The 14,295-nt window shown below is 42.6% G+C and overlaps 1 protein-coding gene across 1 annotated transcript in view; it reads left to right on the top strand.

Moving 5' to 3' along the window:
• The first annotated feature begins 8,402 nt into the window (after positions 1-8,402).
• Positions 8,403-14,295, top strand: part of CUL3 (cullin 3) — a 56,209-nt gene continuing 50,316 nt past the window's right edge. The window contains exon 1 of the mRNA XM_032119457.1: positions 8,403-8,567. Coding sequence (XP_031975348.1) covers positions 8,502-8,567 — 66 coding nt within the window. The 5' untranslated portion in view covers positions 8,403-8,501. The remainder of the gene's footprint in view (positions 8,568-14,295) is intronic.

Here is a 14,295-nt window from a genome sequence, read left to right as displayed (position 1 = left end):
TTAATGGGAATGGATCTGTGCTACCAACACACCATGCCCTCTCATGAGGACATTCTTTATTTAGGTATTTCTTGAAGATTAAACAAATAACTCATTGGCATCCAAAGTTTATTTTTATCTTGCATCCATGTCATGACTGTTCCAAAAGCCAGGTGCAGCACACACGGGCCTGCTTTGCCAAACTCACTGGACTCTGCACAAGAGGGAGATGCATACCATCATCTCATGCATGTTCACACCAGGTTCAAGATATCTACTATGTGATCTTTTTCTCATTTGCTTTTAGGCCTCCTTTCAGACTGTGAGTTCAAGGACCATCAACCCATTCCTGAAAACACATCTTCCTTCCCACCACACCTTCCCCATAACCTGCCTTATCTGCATCATTTGCAAACCTTTTTACAGAACATTGCCTATTTTTTTGTGCTTGTCTAGTGCCAGATAAAGTACTGTTTGTTGGCTCTTAGATGACAGTGTAATAAAGATAGTAGCAATAATCTTAGGGTTTAAAGAGGCATCGTCTGCATTTATTGTCATGGAATAAAAGCTGTTAAAAGATTAGTTCTTGCATTGAACTCAACCTTGTGAGTTGAGAGCTGTTTAAAGGCTGAAAGAAAGTTGCATTTTTCATGGATGTTTTGCATTTTTTAAGCAGAAATAAAAATAAAATGGACAGTTGTACTGTGCAACTTGCTTGACTACTTGATGGTCATGTGCCACTACCATTTCGCAAACCCCTTTAACTGCCAAAAGTCTTGCTCTCTCTACCTCCAGTTTTGCATTTTCACCACAACCAGGAGTTACCAACAGCACAACTCTGTCAAAAAGGTGTATCCAGGGCAAAAAATGCACAGTACTCTGTTTCAGGCAAGTTCGGCTTGGTTAGATCAAACAGCTGCCAAAGGTAGGCTTGACTAACCAGCATGCTTTGTCTCAGGAAGATTAGGAAAAGAGTAGCACAATTCCAGTTCATTGAGCTACAGGGAGAGCCCTGGTTTATGGGAATGTCCATTCCAGATGCCTGGCATCTTTAGCCTGCAGAACCAGGTCTGGAAGAGGATGTTTACCAGCTGTCTGTGAAATAATGACTGTTTTCTGAGGCTTCAGTCACATGGTCATTGTAGAAATGGCTTTGTGGCAGTTGAAGACATCCATCCCCAGCCATAAACTGGAAATTACCTTCTTTCTGGTACAGCTTAGATGTCAGAATAAATCATCTGGGCACTCATCCTGGGTTTTAGTGCAAAGACAGCAGGTTAATAAGTGCTGGTAGGAGTGATGTGAATTCCCCCACTTGACTTTTCCACTGGAATTTGAACACTGATTTTTTTTATACAGACTTTTATACTCTGGGCTGACTGTACAGCTGCTGCAGAGCAACAACAAACACCTGGATGCTGGCCACATCTTAAACTGGCACAGCTGCTTGGCCACTAAATACCTGACATGAGACTGAACATTAGTCACTTTGCTGCGCAAGGTTTGCTGTGCCAGTGTAAAGGACCTGGAAAAGATGAAAACTACACCTGGGTAGAGCCTTCTCCCATGCCGAAGTAACTTTTGAAACAACATGTACATTTTAGAAGAAGAAAATTCCCATGTGGGAAACCTAGAGTTTTACCTGAATGTGAAAAGGCCACAAATGTACAGGCATTTTAAGTATGCAAGGCAAGCAAGTCTCTGTCACTTAGCAAACAGGAAACGTCAGAATAGTTGAGGCGTGAAAGTCAGTAACAGCCACAAATAAAGTAATCTCTGGTGACTGTAACCATGAAAAATGTGAAATGTGTTTTTCCCTCAAGCGTCAAAGTAACTTCCTCCAATCCCACAGAAACTAAGACACTAGATCTCATACGCAGAAAAATTTGTCAGCTATCTCAGACATTCTCCATTAGCACTGTCTGTGCCACAAAAAGCAGCAGGTAAATGCTCCCCAAAGTCTACATTACACATCTGCACCTGCAGATGGTGGCAAGAGCTGCTGCTGCTCTTACTACTACAGTGAATAAATCCAGAGATTCTGAAGAGCGTGGCATTAGTGGCTAGTCCTGACAGAACTCACGCCATTTGGACTCTGACTTGGTATTTAGCAAGTTACTAAGCTTCATTTGACAGGTTGAATAATGAGAGATCTGTCACATATGTAGGTAAATAGTTGTAAGGAATAATTATCTTTGGTGTTGCATTGTTTTTGATCTTGCTTCAGTTTCCAACCAGTTTGTTGGGCTCTTTTCCTACTCAATTTAAGTGGTAGTACTCTCAGCAACCACTCTCCCAAGTGGGTGCTTTAAATACCAAGAACAGGTTACCCCTAACCTTTTGGTAGGTGTTTGTGTAGTATGATGGTACTGGTGCAGCTTTTAAACTTTTACTTGGGTTGGTACACAATATTTTCATCCATGGTTTGTTACAGAAACTGGGTTGGGTTTTTTTTCCTGAAAGGTTGCCTTGAGTGTTTTGAAGCATCTGGCTTTTTGAGGCTATCTTCTGACACAATATGTTTGCATCTGTTCACCTCTTAAGAGCACACTGTTGTGATGTGATGTGATGTGATGTGATGTGATGTGATGTGATAGGGGAAATATCTGAACCTGAACCATTTGTCTGACCACAGCATTGCAGCCTTCATTCTCAGTTGGAATGCTGTAGCATGGGGTTTTTTTTTTCTAATGGGAGCCTTGCATTAACGATTTGCTCCAACTAAATCTCCCATGACACTACTGAAAGCCTGTTTAAACTCTGCACTTGACAGTGAAGCAGTGGTTTCACGGCCAGAAAATGGGGCTGTAAGCCAGGAGCCTGCTTGTTCCCGATGGGACACCCTCTCCTGTTGCAGCAGTCGTAGCAGTGACAACACAGACACTCACCCACGGTGCTGCTGCAGTCCCTGTTTGACAGAGACCCAGGCAGGGTGTGAAAGCAGCCGATGGTACAGTCGTTACAGCAATTGCTGCCATCACAGAAGCTGCAGTGCTGGGGAATTACAGGCCATCAGTTTGCTGCTGTCTTTTGCAGTCACATTGTGCAAGATCACCACCAAAGACCACATCAGAGATGGGAGTTTGCACTGGAACTGACACTTCAGTATTATTCCAACGATCTTGAAGTGGGTCAGGTACTCAAAGGGAAGCCAGTGCTGTTTGGACAGCATTAATTTTGGTTATAATGTACATTGTCTCGTTAGACCTGTTTTTGAAATGTGCCACTACATGATGTGCTCATTACAGCAACCTCATCATCTCCTTCTGCCCGCCCTCAGCGCTCTGCTGTAAACAGTCCACTGCGAGTCCGCCGGCACTGCAGGCATGTCTTGTGCAACAAGTGCTGATGGAGCCTGCTCCTGGCGGGCTGATGGCGTGGAAAGCGATGCACAGAGCTCTGAGGGAGAGCCTGGCTTAAGCTGTGCCCACCAGCAAGGGTTTTGTCTGTAAGTCAGGTCAGTAACAGAGAAAATAGGGTTGAGACAGTACCTCTACATCTCTTTTTCTTCCTACTTGCAAAAATATTTGAAAGTAATTTAGTCTGGTTTAATTTTGAAACTGTTGAGCTATTTAGACTGTCATACTTTAGCATTCACTGTGTTTGTGGTGGCATTTAAATGCAACAGAAATTAAATTTAAACACATCCTAGCCAAATGTTCCAAGCAACAAGTTTCCATGAGTGATCAAGTGAATAACTTCATGCTGCTTGTTTTCCTTCTTGTCTTGCCACTCCACAGCCTTTCACTGCACCCCCAGGCCTCTCAGCCACCCCTACTGCCTCTACCATGTCAAAAAAGACCCCAAACAACACAAAAAATAAAACCCAACTGTGCTCCTTCTTAAAGCAAATAAAATACTCTGTATGTTATTTCCAGAGAAGGAAGAAATAAGAAAAAAAACAACTCCAAACTTACAGATCCAACTGAAGTGCAGGTAGCTTTATTACAGTGAATTATACCTCTGCCTAAACTCCTCTGAAGAAGTGATTGAGGAAGATAAAAACAAGCTTTTTCTTCACCCAGGACATACAGGAAAGAAAAACAAAATCTCCAAGTGGATAGAAATAATGTGAAACACTATGCCTTGAAATTATTCTGTTTCTTCAAAGAGAAATGTAATAGTGTCCTGGTAAATCATATTTCTGAATATCGATCCAGTTTTTACAGGAAGCTATTGTCCCTCTACCTACTGAAATCTAGGAACCTTGTACACAAACCAGGTTTTGATTTGCAGGGAAGGAATTAAGGCAATAAAAGTATATATTTATCTACTCATCCTGAGCATTTTTTGTTCTTTCAGTGATTTAGAGTAAGATTCTGCTTTTGGCGGAATCATTCATTGGATTCTTGAACTGTCTTATATACGGTTACTGTGTCACGTATCTGTCATGTAAATCTGAACGCAACCATCACGTGCAAAGTGATGCAGGCACTTACAGAAAAAAGTGAAAAATAATAAAGAGAAGCAGGGGAGGGAAGCCCTCCCCCTGAATCTGAGCTTTACAGGGAGGGATCTCACTGTTTTTCCAACCACGTAAGCAAATGCTATTTTATTTATTTAATTAATTTTTTACCTTACAGTGAGTTCAAGCCCTGAAATGCTTGCCCCTGAGTTTGCAGTCAGGCATTTAGGTACTCTGCAGACCAGGATGTGGTCATTCTGCATCCTTGTGTGATAGAAATACTTTTCTCCTTTATACTTTTGTATTTCAATCCCTTACCCCTATGTAAGGAAGACCTCAGAATATGCATGTAGGATTACTTGGAAAGGATGGTTGTTTAAAAAAAAATAAAATCTCGGTTCCTGGCTTTGGTGAAGCACAATTAAGCCTTACCAAGCAAAAAGTCACCATTTGAAATTAAAAAATCATACTCATACAGGTATGTAGTGAATATTTTTCTGTTAACACAAGCTATGTTCTGCTTTTAAAGGTCTATATATAAAAATGTAAATTTAGATTGATTCCAATGTAATGTGCTGTTTACATTCTTCTAAAATTTCTGATGCCTTTCAGATTATTAAGATTATACGTTAAGATATAAATCAGATTCTAAACCCAGTATTTAAGTAATTAAAGATTTGTTGTGACCTTCAAGATACACAGGTCAATGCAAAGGGCCATCCTTCTGCTGCTGGCAGCAAGATGGTAGTGTGTTATTCAGGTGGAGATATTCTGTGTGGACTGGCAGGCACCTAAGCAATGTCCAGTGTCATTTAGTGATATCATCAGTATCTAAAATCAGAGGACTGATAGGACCTCAGGAAAATATAAACACGCAAACTGTAAATGACTGCTTGGGAGAAGGCTGATCTCTTCTCTGCATGAGGGTACATTTTGGGGATCTTCATAGCCGTGCATGTTGTTGTGGTTGCTGTAAGCTGGGTTTAAGGCTGCTCAATGCTCAGCTGTGAACTTTCCAACAGGGGCGACCCTCTTGTGCACAAGAACCCTTCCCTTGTGGCCGGACTGCAGAAGGACATGAGATGTTTGGGACACAGCTGGGGTGACCCGGGTAAGCCATAGGGTGCCTCACTCTTTCTATGCTAATCTGTCCTCCTCCACCTGCCTGTCTTCCTTCTGGCTTGACCCACTTGGAAATAACATTATACGCACATAACAAACATCTCAATTAGTTCTCAGTGTAAGCTCAAAGGATAACTTTTAGTGAAACCTCATTTTGTACATTATGTATGGAAATAGAAAATTTGCACTAAAAAATGGTAATTGTCTCTAGCTTGGACAGTCACAGAACAGACTTCAGACATGAAAGGAGGAACTACAGAGGAATCTGTGTTAGCAGATATGACACATTGGGTCACAAATCTGCACCAAAAGAAGGCTCAGGCTCCAAATTCAGCTTTTAGTAACAAAATTAGAGCTATCATTACACTTGCGCTAGTGTGTGGTAGCTACAAACTCATGTGTAAAAGAAAGCTATTTGACATGAGAATTGAGATTACTTGGTAGGAGCATAATTTTATTTTTTGTTGAATGAAATGTGCCAGCCTGAACAGTGTCTGAGGGTGAGTCAGCACTCTTCCACTTTTAGATAAAAAATGTGCATTAAAAGCAACTTAGATGAAGAGAAGGCAAGAGGCTGGTGGTTCCAGGGCTGCTGTAAGCATAAAGCTAGTGTCAGGAAGCACAGAAGCAATCATTAGAGAAGTTAATCCAGAGACATCTGCAGTAATGGGGACAGTAAAAGTTGTTCTTTTTCTTCTTTCTTGAAAGAAGTAATGCCAGTTCCTCAAAAATGGTTTGCGGGGAAAGTTTTGGGTTTTGAAAAGAGCACCAAATTTGTTGAAAAGTGTTCTTGTGACATTTTAAAAATGAAAAATCTGTGTTTTAGTATAAATTTACTTTTACTTTGTTCTGGAAACTATTTTTACAAGAGTCAAAATTAAACTTTTTCAAATTACTTTATCTTAACTGTCATGGAATGAGAAAAAAACCATATAAACATAAGAGGTTGTCCTCATTTGGCAAAGGAAGTACTTAGGAGGAGAAATGACATTGAAATTATATTGAAACGATGTGTAAGCCATATTCCTCTTATTAACAACTCGTAATCTTTCCCTTCTCATCTCATCTTTGTTTCATTTGCATTTTGACTATACTGTAATTTTGAAAAGGACTGGTTCCTGTTGCATAGTCATGTTGCAATCATTGTTTATTGTGTTGCTCTTACATAACACCTACTCTAGGCGTATATACTTAATTCTGATCAGATTAAAAAAATACATCGTATATGAACAAGCATAGTCCCAATAGGAAGTGTTTGTAACCAACTCCAAGAGACAAAACTCGTGAAATCACTGTTACAGAAGGTAAACTAGCTCAGAGAAGGAATGCTGCTTCTGTGCCCTGCGGACATGTGCAGTGTACAGGCACCTGTAGGAAAACAGTAATGATGGAGGTACGTGGAGCTGGATGCAAAATGTGCATCACACAATGCCCTGGTATTCAGAGTCCAGTTCAAGAGTCACCCGAAAGAAATTCTCTTCCTGGCTACGCCACCTCCTTCCATTGGGGGATCTTGAGCAACACATATTTTGACACACATTTCAGCTTTAAAACCCACTAACTTTTCAGTCAGTCCCCTGGCATCTGGGACATAGATTCTTTCTGGCTGACCAGCCTAACTTTCTGAGACGCCTCTCTGCTAACTTACAGAATCTGACATTTTCTAACCATTCTTCCCTTCTACAGCAAATGCCCTTTGCTAAACGACCTATATTTAACTCCGGGCAGATGTAAGCATTGCCTCAGGTGGCACCCTCATTTCTCAGGCACGCACTGCGATGCAGACACAGAGCATCGGTGAATACACCTGCCTTGCATCACGGCACTGTGCAGACACGGAGCATCGGTGAATACGCCTGCCTTGCATCACGGCACTGTGCAGACACGGAGCATCGGTGAATACACCTGCCTTGCATCACGGCACTCGGCGGCAGGACCCGCCTGCCGCTGACATGATTCACAGGGGCAGCCCTGGCAGCCGGGATACTTCCAAGGGCAAGGAACAGGAAAAGGAACGCAGTGCCAGGTTGACACCAGGTACCAGGCACGGGGCAGGTGCTGCCCGGCCGGGGCCGTGTCCCGTTTGCCCGCGGGGCTGCAGCAGCTGCGGGGCCCACTGGCGCTTCCCTGTAATGGCCCCAAAACCAGCACTTTAAGCCTAATGAAACAACTGCCACAAAGCCCGACAAGTGGGATATGGAGCAGGCATTGGACTAGGTTGCCCAGGGAGCTGGTGGAGTCGCCATCCTTGGAGGTGTTTAAGAGGCGTCTGGATCTGACGCTGGGTAATGTGGTTTAGTGGATATGGGATTACAGTGCCAGCGCTGAGTGGATGGTTGGACTGGATGATCCTACAGGTCTCTTCCAACCCGGATGACTCCGCGATCCTGTAGCACCGCCGGGGCTGGAAACTCTCCCGGGCACCCGCAACCCCTCACGGGACGCACCGCCCGCCCGCCTTGGCCCCGCCCCCCTCGCGCCGCTCTGCCTTCCGCCAATCAGCGGCGCCCTCCCCGCCCGCCGCGGCGGTGACGGCCCGCCGGAGACGGGACATCTCGCGAGAGTGGCGGAAGCCTCGCGAGAGCGGCGAGGCCCCCCTCCGCCCCCGCCCCCGGCCCTCCCGCCGCCCCCGCCCCACCGCGGCCGGATCCGAGTGTGCCGGGCGGTGGGAGGGGAGGGAAGGAAGGGAAGGAGAGCAAGGGAAGGAAGAGAAGGGAAGGGGGGGCTCCCGGCCCTGCGCAGTGAGCGATGTTTGTCCGCCATCGCGGCGGAGGCTGAAGGAAGCGCCGCCAGCGGAGCGAGGGGCCCGCGCCGCCGCCTCTCCCGCCTGGCCCGGCCCGGTCGGCCCGGCCCCCGCGCCCTCCGTGCCCCCCCGGGGCTGCGCTCGCAGCGAAGGTCGCCAGCGGCCTCCCCCGGCCGCGTTCCCGGGTCTGCCGCCCCGCCGCGCGTCCCCCGGCTCTGCCGCCCCGCGCCGGAGGCGCCGCCGGGCCCGAAGATGTCGAACCTGAGCAAGGGGACGGGCAGCCGGAAGGACACCAAGATGCGGATCCGCGCCTTCCCCGTGAGTACCGGGCCTGGGCCGGGCCGAGCGGCCTCTGCAGGCCCCGGCGCCCTGTGGGCCGCGATGTGCGCCGGGGCTGCGGGGCGCGGGCAGGGGCGGCCGCGGGTGCGAGCGGGGCGGGGGGAGCTGTCAGCCGGTCTCGGGCACCCCCTGCGCCGTGCGGGGCGGGGGAGCGTGCGGGAGCTGCTCCTTAGGGAAGCGGTGCTCTGTGCTGCACGGCGAGTGGGAGGCGGAGGAAGTGGTCCCCGCGATTATCGCCTCCCTCATCAGTCAAACAAATCAATTATGAAGATCCGCGCACGGCACTGGGGAGGGGGGCAGTGGGGGCTGATTTCTTTGTTTTCAAGGAAAAGGCCTCAAAGAGGGAACCGAAGCTTATGCGCCTTCATTAACAAAATTAGTTAGCCCCGGAAGGTGTGGGGGGAAGTGTTTATTTATGTCTTCTGCAGAGTTTCCTCTTGCTGAATTTCTCTCTCCGCTCCGTAGAAGAGGCTATAAGTAGTATGATTATAAAATTTAGGTGGCACAATGCCAGCTGTTCAGGAGGTGTTACTATAAACATGTAGGCATAGGTAACTTTGTTGCAGGTTCGGTAGAGTCGTGAGCGTGCCTTCCCTTTGAGTTACAGAGGGGAAGGAGCCACATTATTAATTTAAAGTGCCATAACGCTGCTGTGTTTTGACAGTCGGTTCAATTAAAGCTTACAACAGAATAACAACTACAGCACGAGTAATGGCGTTGGGGAACGAGAGGAATAGGAAAGGTTCAGTCTGCCGGAGGATGGCCAGGGAAGAGTGTGTGTGTGCGTTCAGCGGTGTATATGTTAAAGAGAAGATACTTAGTTGAGTCCCTGGCTTTTAAGGCTTAGTGTTGGCTTTTAGGGTTTAGTGTTAACTTTTCGATGCAGTAGGCAGTGGTGTAGAGCTAATGTGCTGTGCCTTTATAGAAGAACTGGACATACCTGTTTATTTCATTTCACTGGCAAGGCATATATCAATATATTTGCTTCATCCAATCTCTTGCTGATGAAATTAGAAGGTTCTTTATATTCTGAGAAGACAACTTTACAGCAGTTTCCTCTACTTTTAATCATTGACAGTTGCATTTAGTGGTAAAAGCAAAAAGAAAAAAGTGGACTATGAAATTAGGAATTTTAGCTGATGATAGGTTTTTTCATCTCCAGATTTCATTTATTTCTTTAAAAAGCCTTTTCTGAGTATCAGTATTGGATTATAGAAATAAAGGAGAAGACTTGCTGCAATGTGGCCACGGTTTTACTAACAACTAGTAGGAAAACCTGTACAAAAATAAGCCATGACAAAAGCAATGTGCATGTTTTGTAACAAACTGCGCCAAAGATAGCAGTCTTTTAATTTGATAAACAGATTCATGTGTTCGAACTGTGAACATGTAGCTATGGGTCAGACAACAAAGGCAGACTTAACAATGGGATAAACTTAAGTTTGTATTTTTCACCTCTTCTGTATGTGAAATTTGTTTTGTGGGGGTGAGAAATGCTCTAATGGAGCCCTGTTCTTACATAAAGTTAAATATTGTCAAGTTTTTTTTAAACTATTTTAACTAGTATTGTCTTTCTTTTCAGTTGCTTAAAGAATATCTAGGTTAAAATGTGAAAAACAAAGTGTCTTCTCCCTAAAATAACTCAGTAAGTCACAAGTCGTCAAGGCCTACAACTGTTTGGGGACATCTGTTGATAATAACTTTCCAGGTGTTCCCTCATAGCTTTTTTTTTTTACCTAAGACATTTTGTTGACAATCCTGTTGATAAAGTGTTTATAGAAAAGAAGCATGTACTTTGTTGAGATATTAGGAGGGGTTTCCCTTTCTTAATTGCAGAAGTCAGCAGCTGTAGTTGATGTAAAAATCTGAACACACATTTTGTGTAGGCCTAAGTGGTTGTAAAGCTTGGTTCAGGAAATAACTTGGTGCTAGTGACTGCAGTGGCATTATTTGTGTCATTTTTGTGGGGGGTAGAGTCTATATTTAGAAAATGTAGTACTCATGCAGCAGCTATGGATCCTCACTCTTTTGTCCCAAATGTGGTGATTCTGCTCTTCAGCTTTCAATTAAGAGTGCTTCCAGAGGTGATTTTGTAGGCTGCTTCAATTTGTCTTCTTATTGATCATGTTTCCTCAGGAGGTCTTCCTGTTTCAGATTAGTTTGCTTCTTGCATGGAGGTAGCTATTTACTATTATATTAGGCTAGAAATAGCCAAATTGGAGTGGTTGTGTTCCTGGAGCATAGCAATATTAACATAACTTCCTCCGAGTAGGTTCCGGTTTTTTAATATTTTACATTTTTATAATGCATTTCATACTTCTGTTATTATGTGTTATAATAGCCAAAGGAAGGGAGAAATAGTAATTTGCCAAATATTGATTAAGACTGCCTTTTCTACCTTAAGAAAAATTTAGTAGAAATGGACCAAAAAACTGGACAAGCACCAGTCTTCTACCTGGAGATCTTAATGCTTAGGAATTTGTTTCATTCTAGATTTCTTTTTTATTATTCTTGTAATTGGTGCCAGATTATCTATCATCCCAAGTATCCATTAAGATTTGCTAGCTCCTGGTATGTGCTGTGATGGACTTTTTCGTACCTCAATGGCAATGACGTGGGGTACACTGTTTTGCTGAAGTGAGTTGTACAGTAATCAAAAGTAACTGAGGAAAATGGCTTTCTGTATGTTTAACCAGTTTTTCTTTTCACAATAGTAAAAAAGTATTTCTTTTCCTCGTTTATAAACTGTCTAACTAAAAAGAACTTTCTTGTATTCTCTTGTTCATCGTGACTTAAAGATAAACTTTGCATCAGAAGTAGTTCAGATGAGGCTACATTCTCTGAGGCTTCAGACTTGAGCATATTTCAAACCTGGGAAGAATAATAGAAATAAATTTCTAAGAGAGTTTGTTGTATATTCAGGAAAGCAAACTCATGAGGTTAAGCTTGTGCAGTTATCCTTATGTACCACTGTAGAAGACTTCCAGTGTGCTACTTTCAGTATTCTGGTACTTTTAACACCTCCATAAAATATAGCTGTTCCATATTTATATAAGGTCTATCCAGAGAGCATTCAGGGTGATGTTAAAGCCAGAGATGGAGCAGTGGAAGAGAACTTTTGAGAAACAGAAGGTTCCTTTTTCTTAAGCAATCTTCAAACTTTGTTGTTACAAATTCATACACGCTGCAACAGATAAGAATATGGATGCTAAAAATAACCAAATTTCAGAAATGTCAAATAATTGTCCATGATGTAAGTTGACCGTAGTTAGTAAGTTGGGTTTTTAAAATTATTTGGAAGAGTGCAGTAGTCTACTGAATACATGTGCATCATATGAAAATGCAGGTTTGATACAACTACAGAACGTGAATTAATTGCACCTGGTTTGAAGAAGTATTGGGGGTTGTTTCATTCCCTGGTTTAAAGGTGCTCTCAAATTGGTTCTCACTCCTTAACTCCCAGTGAGCCCATTACTGCTGGCTACAGGAATACTTTCAAAGCTCTCAAACAAATTTGCAGCAAATCTGATTTTAAGATGCTTTAGTTGATCTGTGAAAAGTGGTGCCAAAAATGGTAGATTTGCACTTAAAACTTTTGCAGAGATGTGATTTCTATAAGGGAGATCTAGAATGTATAAATTATGTTTCCTGCAAGTATATTTGATCTGTTTTGCTGTGACTGGCTAGCCAGTGGAAAACTGTAGCCTTAAATGTGTTTTGATGGAAAAGTTATACATAATAAAAAAAATGCACCTTTCTTACAGAAATAAACAGATTGTGAGAATTCAGAAAGCATTTGGGGAATTAATTTTCAAAATTTAAAAACAAGTAACATTAAGCATTGTTGAATGAACTTTTTTACAAGAGCTCATTCTTTTCTCAATGCAGGTGTCACCATAAGATTGGTTGAACAGATCTTTCTGAAAACCAGCATGACCCAGTGTAGGTTATTGGGTTTGATCATTACAGTTGGAGGGGGTTTTTTGAATGCTTTCCATAATTTTCCTTTCCTGCAGAGCTGTCTTTCTTCTCTACAGCAGTGCTACAAAGTAATGTTTTGCCAGTTCTCAGAACTATTTTGGTGGATTAGTGTTACATAGTTATATTATGAATTCTTCACAGCATTTAGAGAGGTTCTACACATGCACTTGCAATATAGAACAAGTCTTAAAAAAATATTTAAGTTTCACTGACTAATTTTATTTGAAATACTAGTGCCTAAGAAAATTCTCATTTTGTTCAATCTTCTGCAGAAAGACAGACAGCCTTTTGTTTCTTTCAACTGTTTATCAATTGATGTTACATCCTCAAGGAAAGTTATATAAACTTAGAAGTAAGTAACTCCAGCTCTTCCATGAGCAAATATTAAGACTCATCTTTTCATTGCCAGCACTCCTTTCTCCTCGCTCTAACAGCCACTTGTTCTGAGTTTTGTGTAGGCAGAAGGCTTTTTTTTTCAAGGAGCACCAACTGCTTCTGTGGTTTGTTTTGAGTCTTGGGGAATTGATGATGCAAATTGAGATGAAGTTTGTTAAATTTGTACTTCAGCCTGCAATGTGTAGATCTATCAGATCCAGAAGTTGGTGTAAATTTTGTCCATCTTGAGCATCTTAGAGCAGATAACCCCAAGAAAAAACACTGAAGTGTGGTTAAATTTTGAAGCATTCAGGTTATGTAAGCAGTATGTGAGGATCTGCTGTGGCTTATAACCCTCGGAGCCTGAGTGTTGGGGAGAGCATGGGGAGGCATGGAAGGTGGGAAAAGAGTGGAATTGGGGGGTGGTTTACTGCAGGTTTTTTCATCTCTGACTAAAATAATGTGAACATACCATGTGCCGCAAGATCACCTGGTTAACTCCATGTTTTACATGCTTGGCTTGTGAATCTTGATTACTTTATAGTCTCAGACATTTACGAGAGCATCTTAGCTTAACCCATGTAGCATTTGCAGTCATAAGTTCATATTCACAGCTGAAATTTTGGTAGGCTTAAAAACTAGAAACAAAACGACCAAAAAATTAAAACACTGTCTTATTCAAAGGAAGTTTTTTTGTTGCAAATTAAGAAAAATAAGGAAATACTTGCTATTTACTGGACATGTAAACTTATGAAGTCCTTCCAGCTTTCACATTATTTTTTTCTTTCATGAAATGCTGTGAGCAAACTGAATGTCCTAATAATATATTTAGAATTTTTAAGAGGTGACAGCACTCATTCCAGGGTAGTCTAAGTAGTTAGTTGTAAGTGGTTTTTTTATTTGGTTGGTTTTTTTGTAACACAATGTACATATTATCTTTTAGCTTTCGCCTAACCTAATCTCGTTAGCATTCCTCAGTTCTGTAGACGTTCAGGTTTCAGTTGCAAATTTTCTTGTTTTTCCTTGCTAAATTGGTCTTAAATTCTGAGCAATCATTGTTAGAGTTTTGAGCCAGTGCCTCTGCATGGCACTGGAAGGAGCAGTGCCATTGATGAAGCTTGCTGTATTTGAAATTTGCTTGATTTTGCACAGGATGACAAGGCTAAAGCTAAAGTGTTCTGTTAGGATTTTTATACTGGCTAATTCAATCTGAGCTTTTTCAAATGGCTTCATTAGGTGTCTCCATCCCTTGACTTGTATAGTAATGCACAGGATTTTACTTGTATAGTAATAAGCAGGAATTACTAGTTTTCCCTGGTAGTGGTAGGTAAAAGAACTTTATGAGAGTGGC

Source organism: Corvus moneduloides, chromosome 10, assembly GCF_009650955.1.
Source record: "Corvus moneduloides isolate bCorMon1 chromosome 10, bCorMon1.pri, whole genome shotgun sequence".
Classification (NCBI taxonomy): Eukaryota; Metazoa; Chordata; class Aves; order Passeriformes; family Corvidae; genus Corvus; species Corvus moneduloides.
The sequence above is the reverse complement of the archived record's forward strand: the minus strand, read 5'-3'. Positions and strand labels throughout refer to the sequence as shown.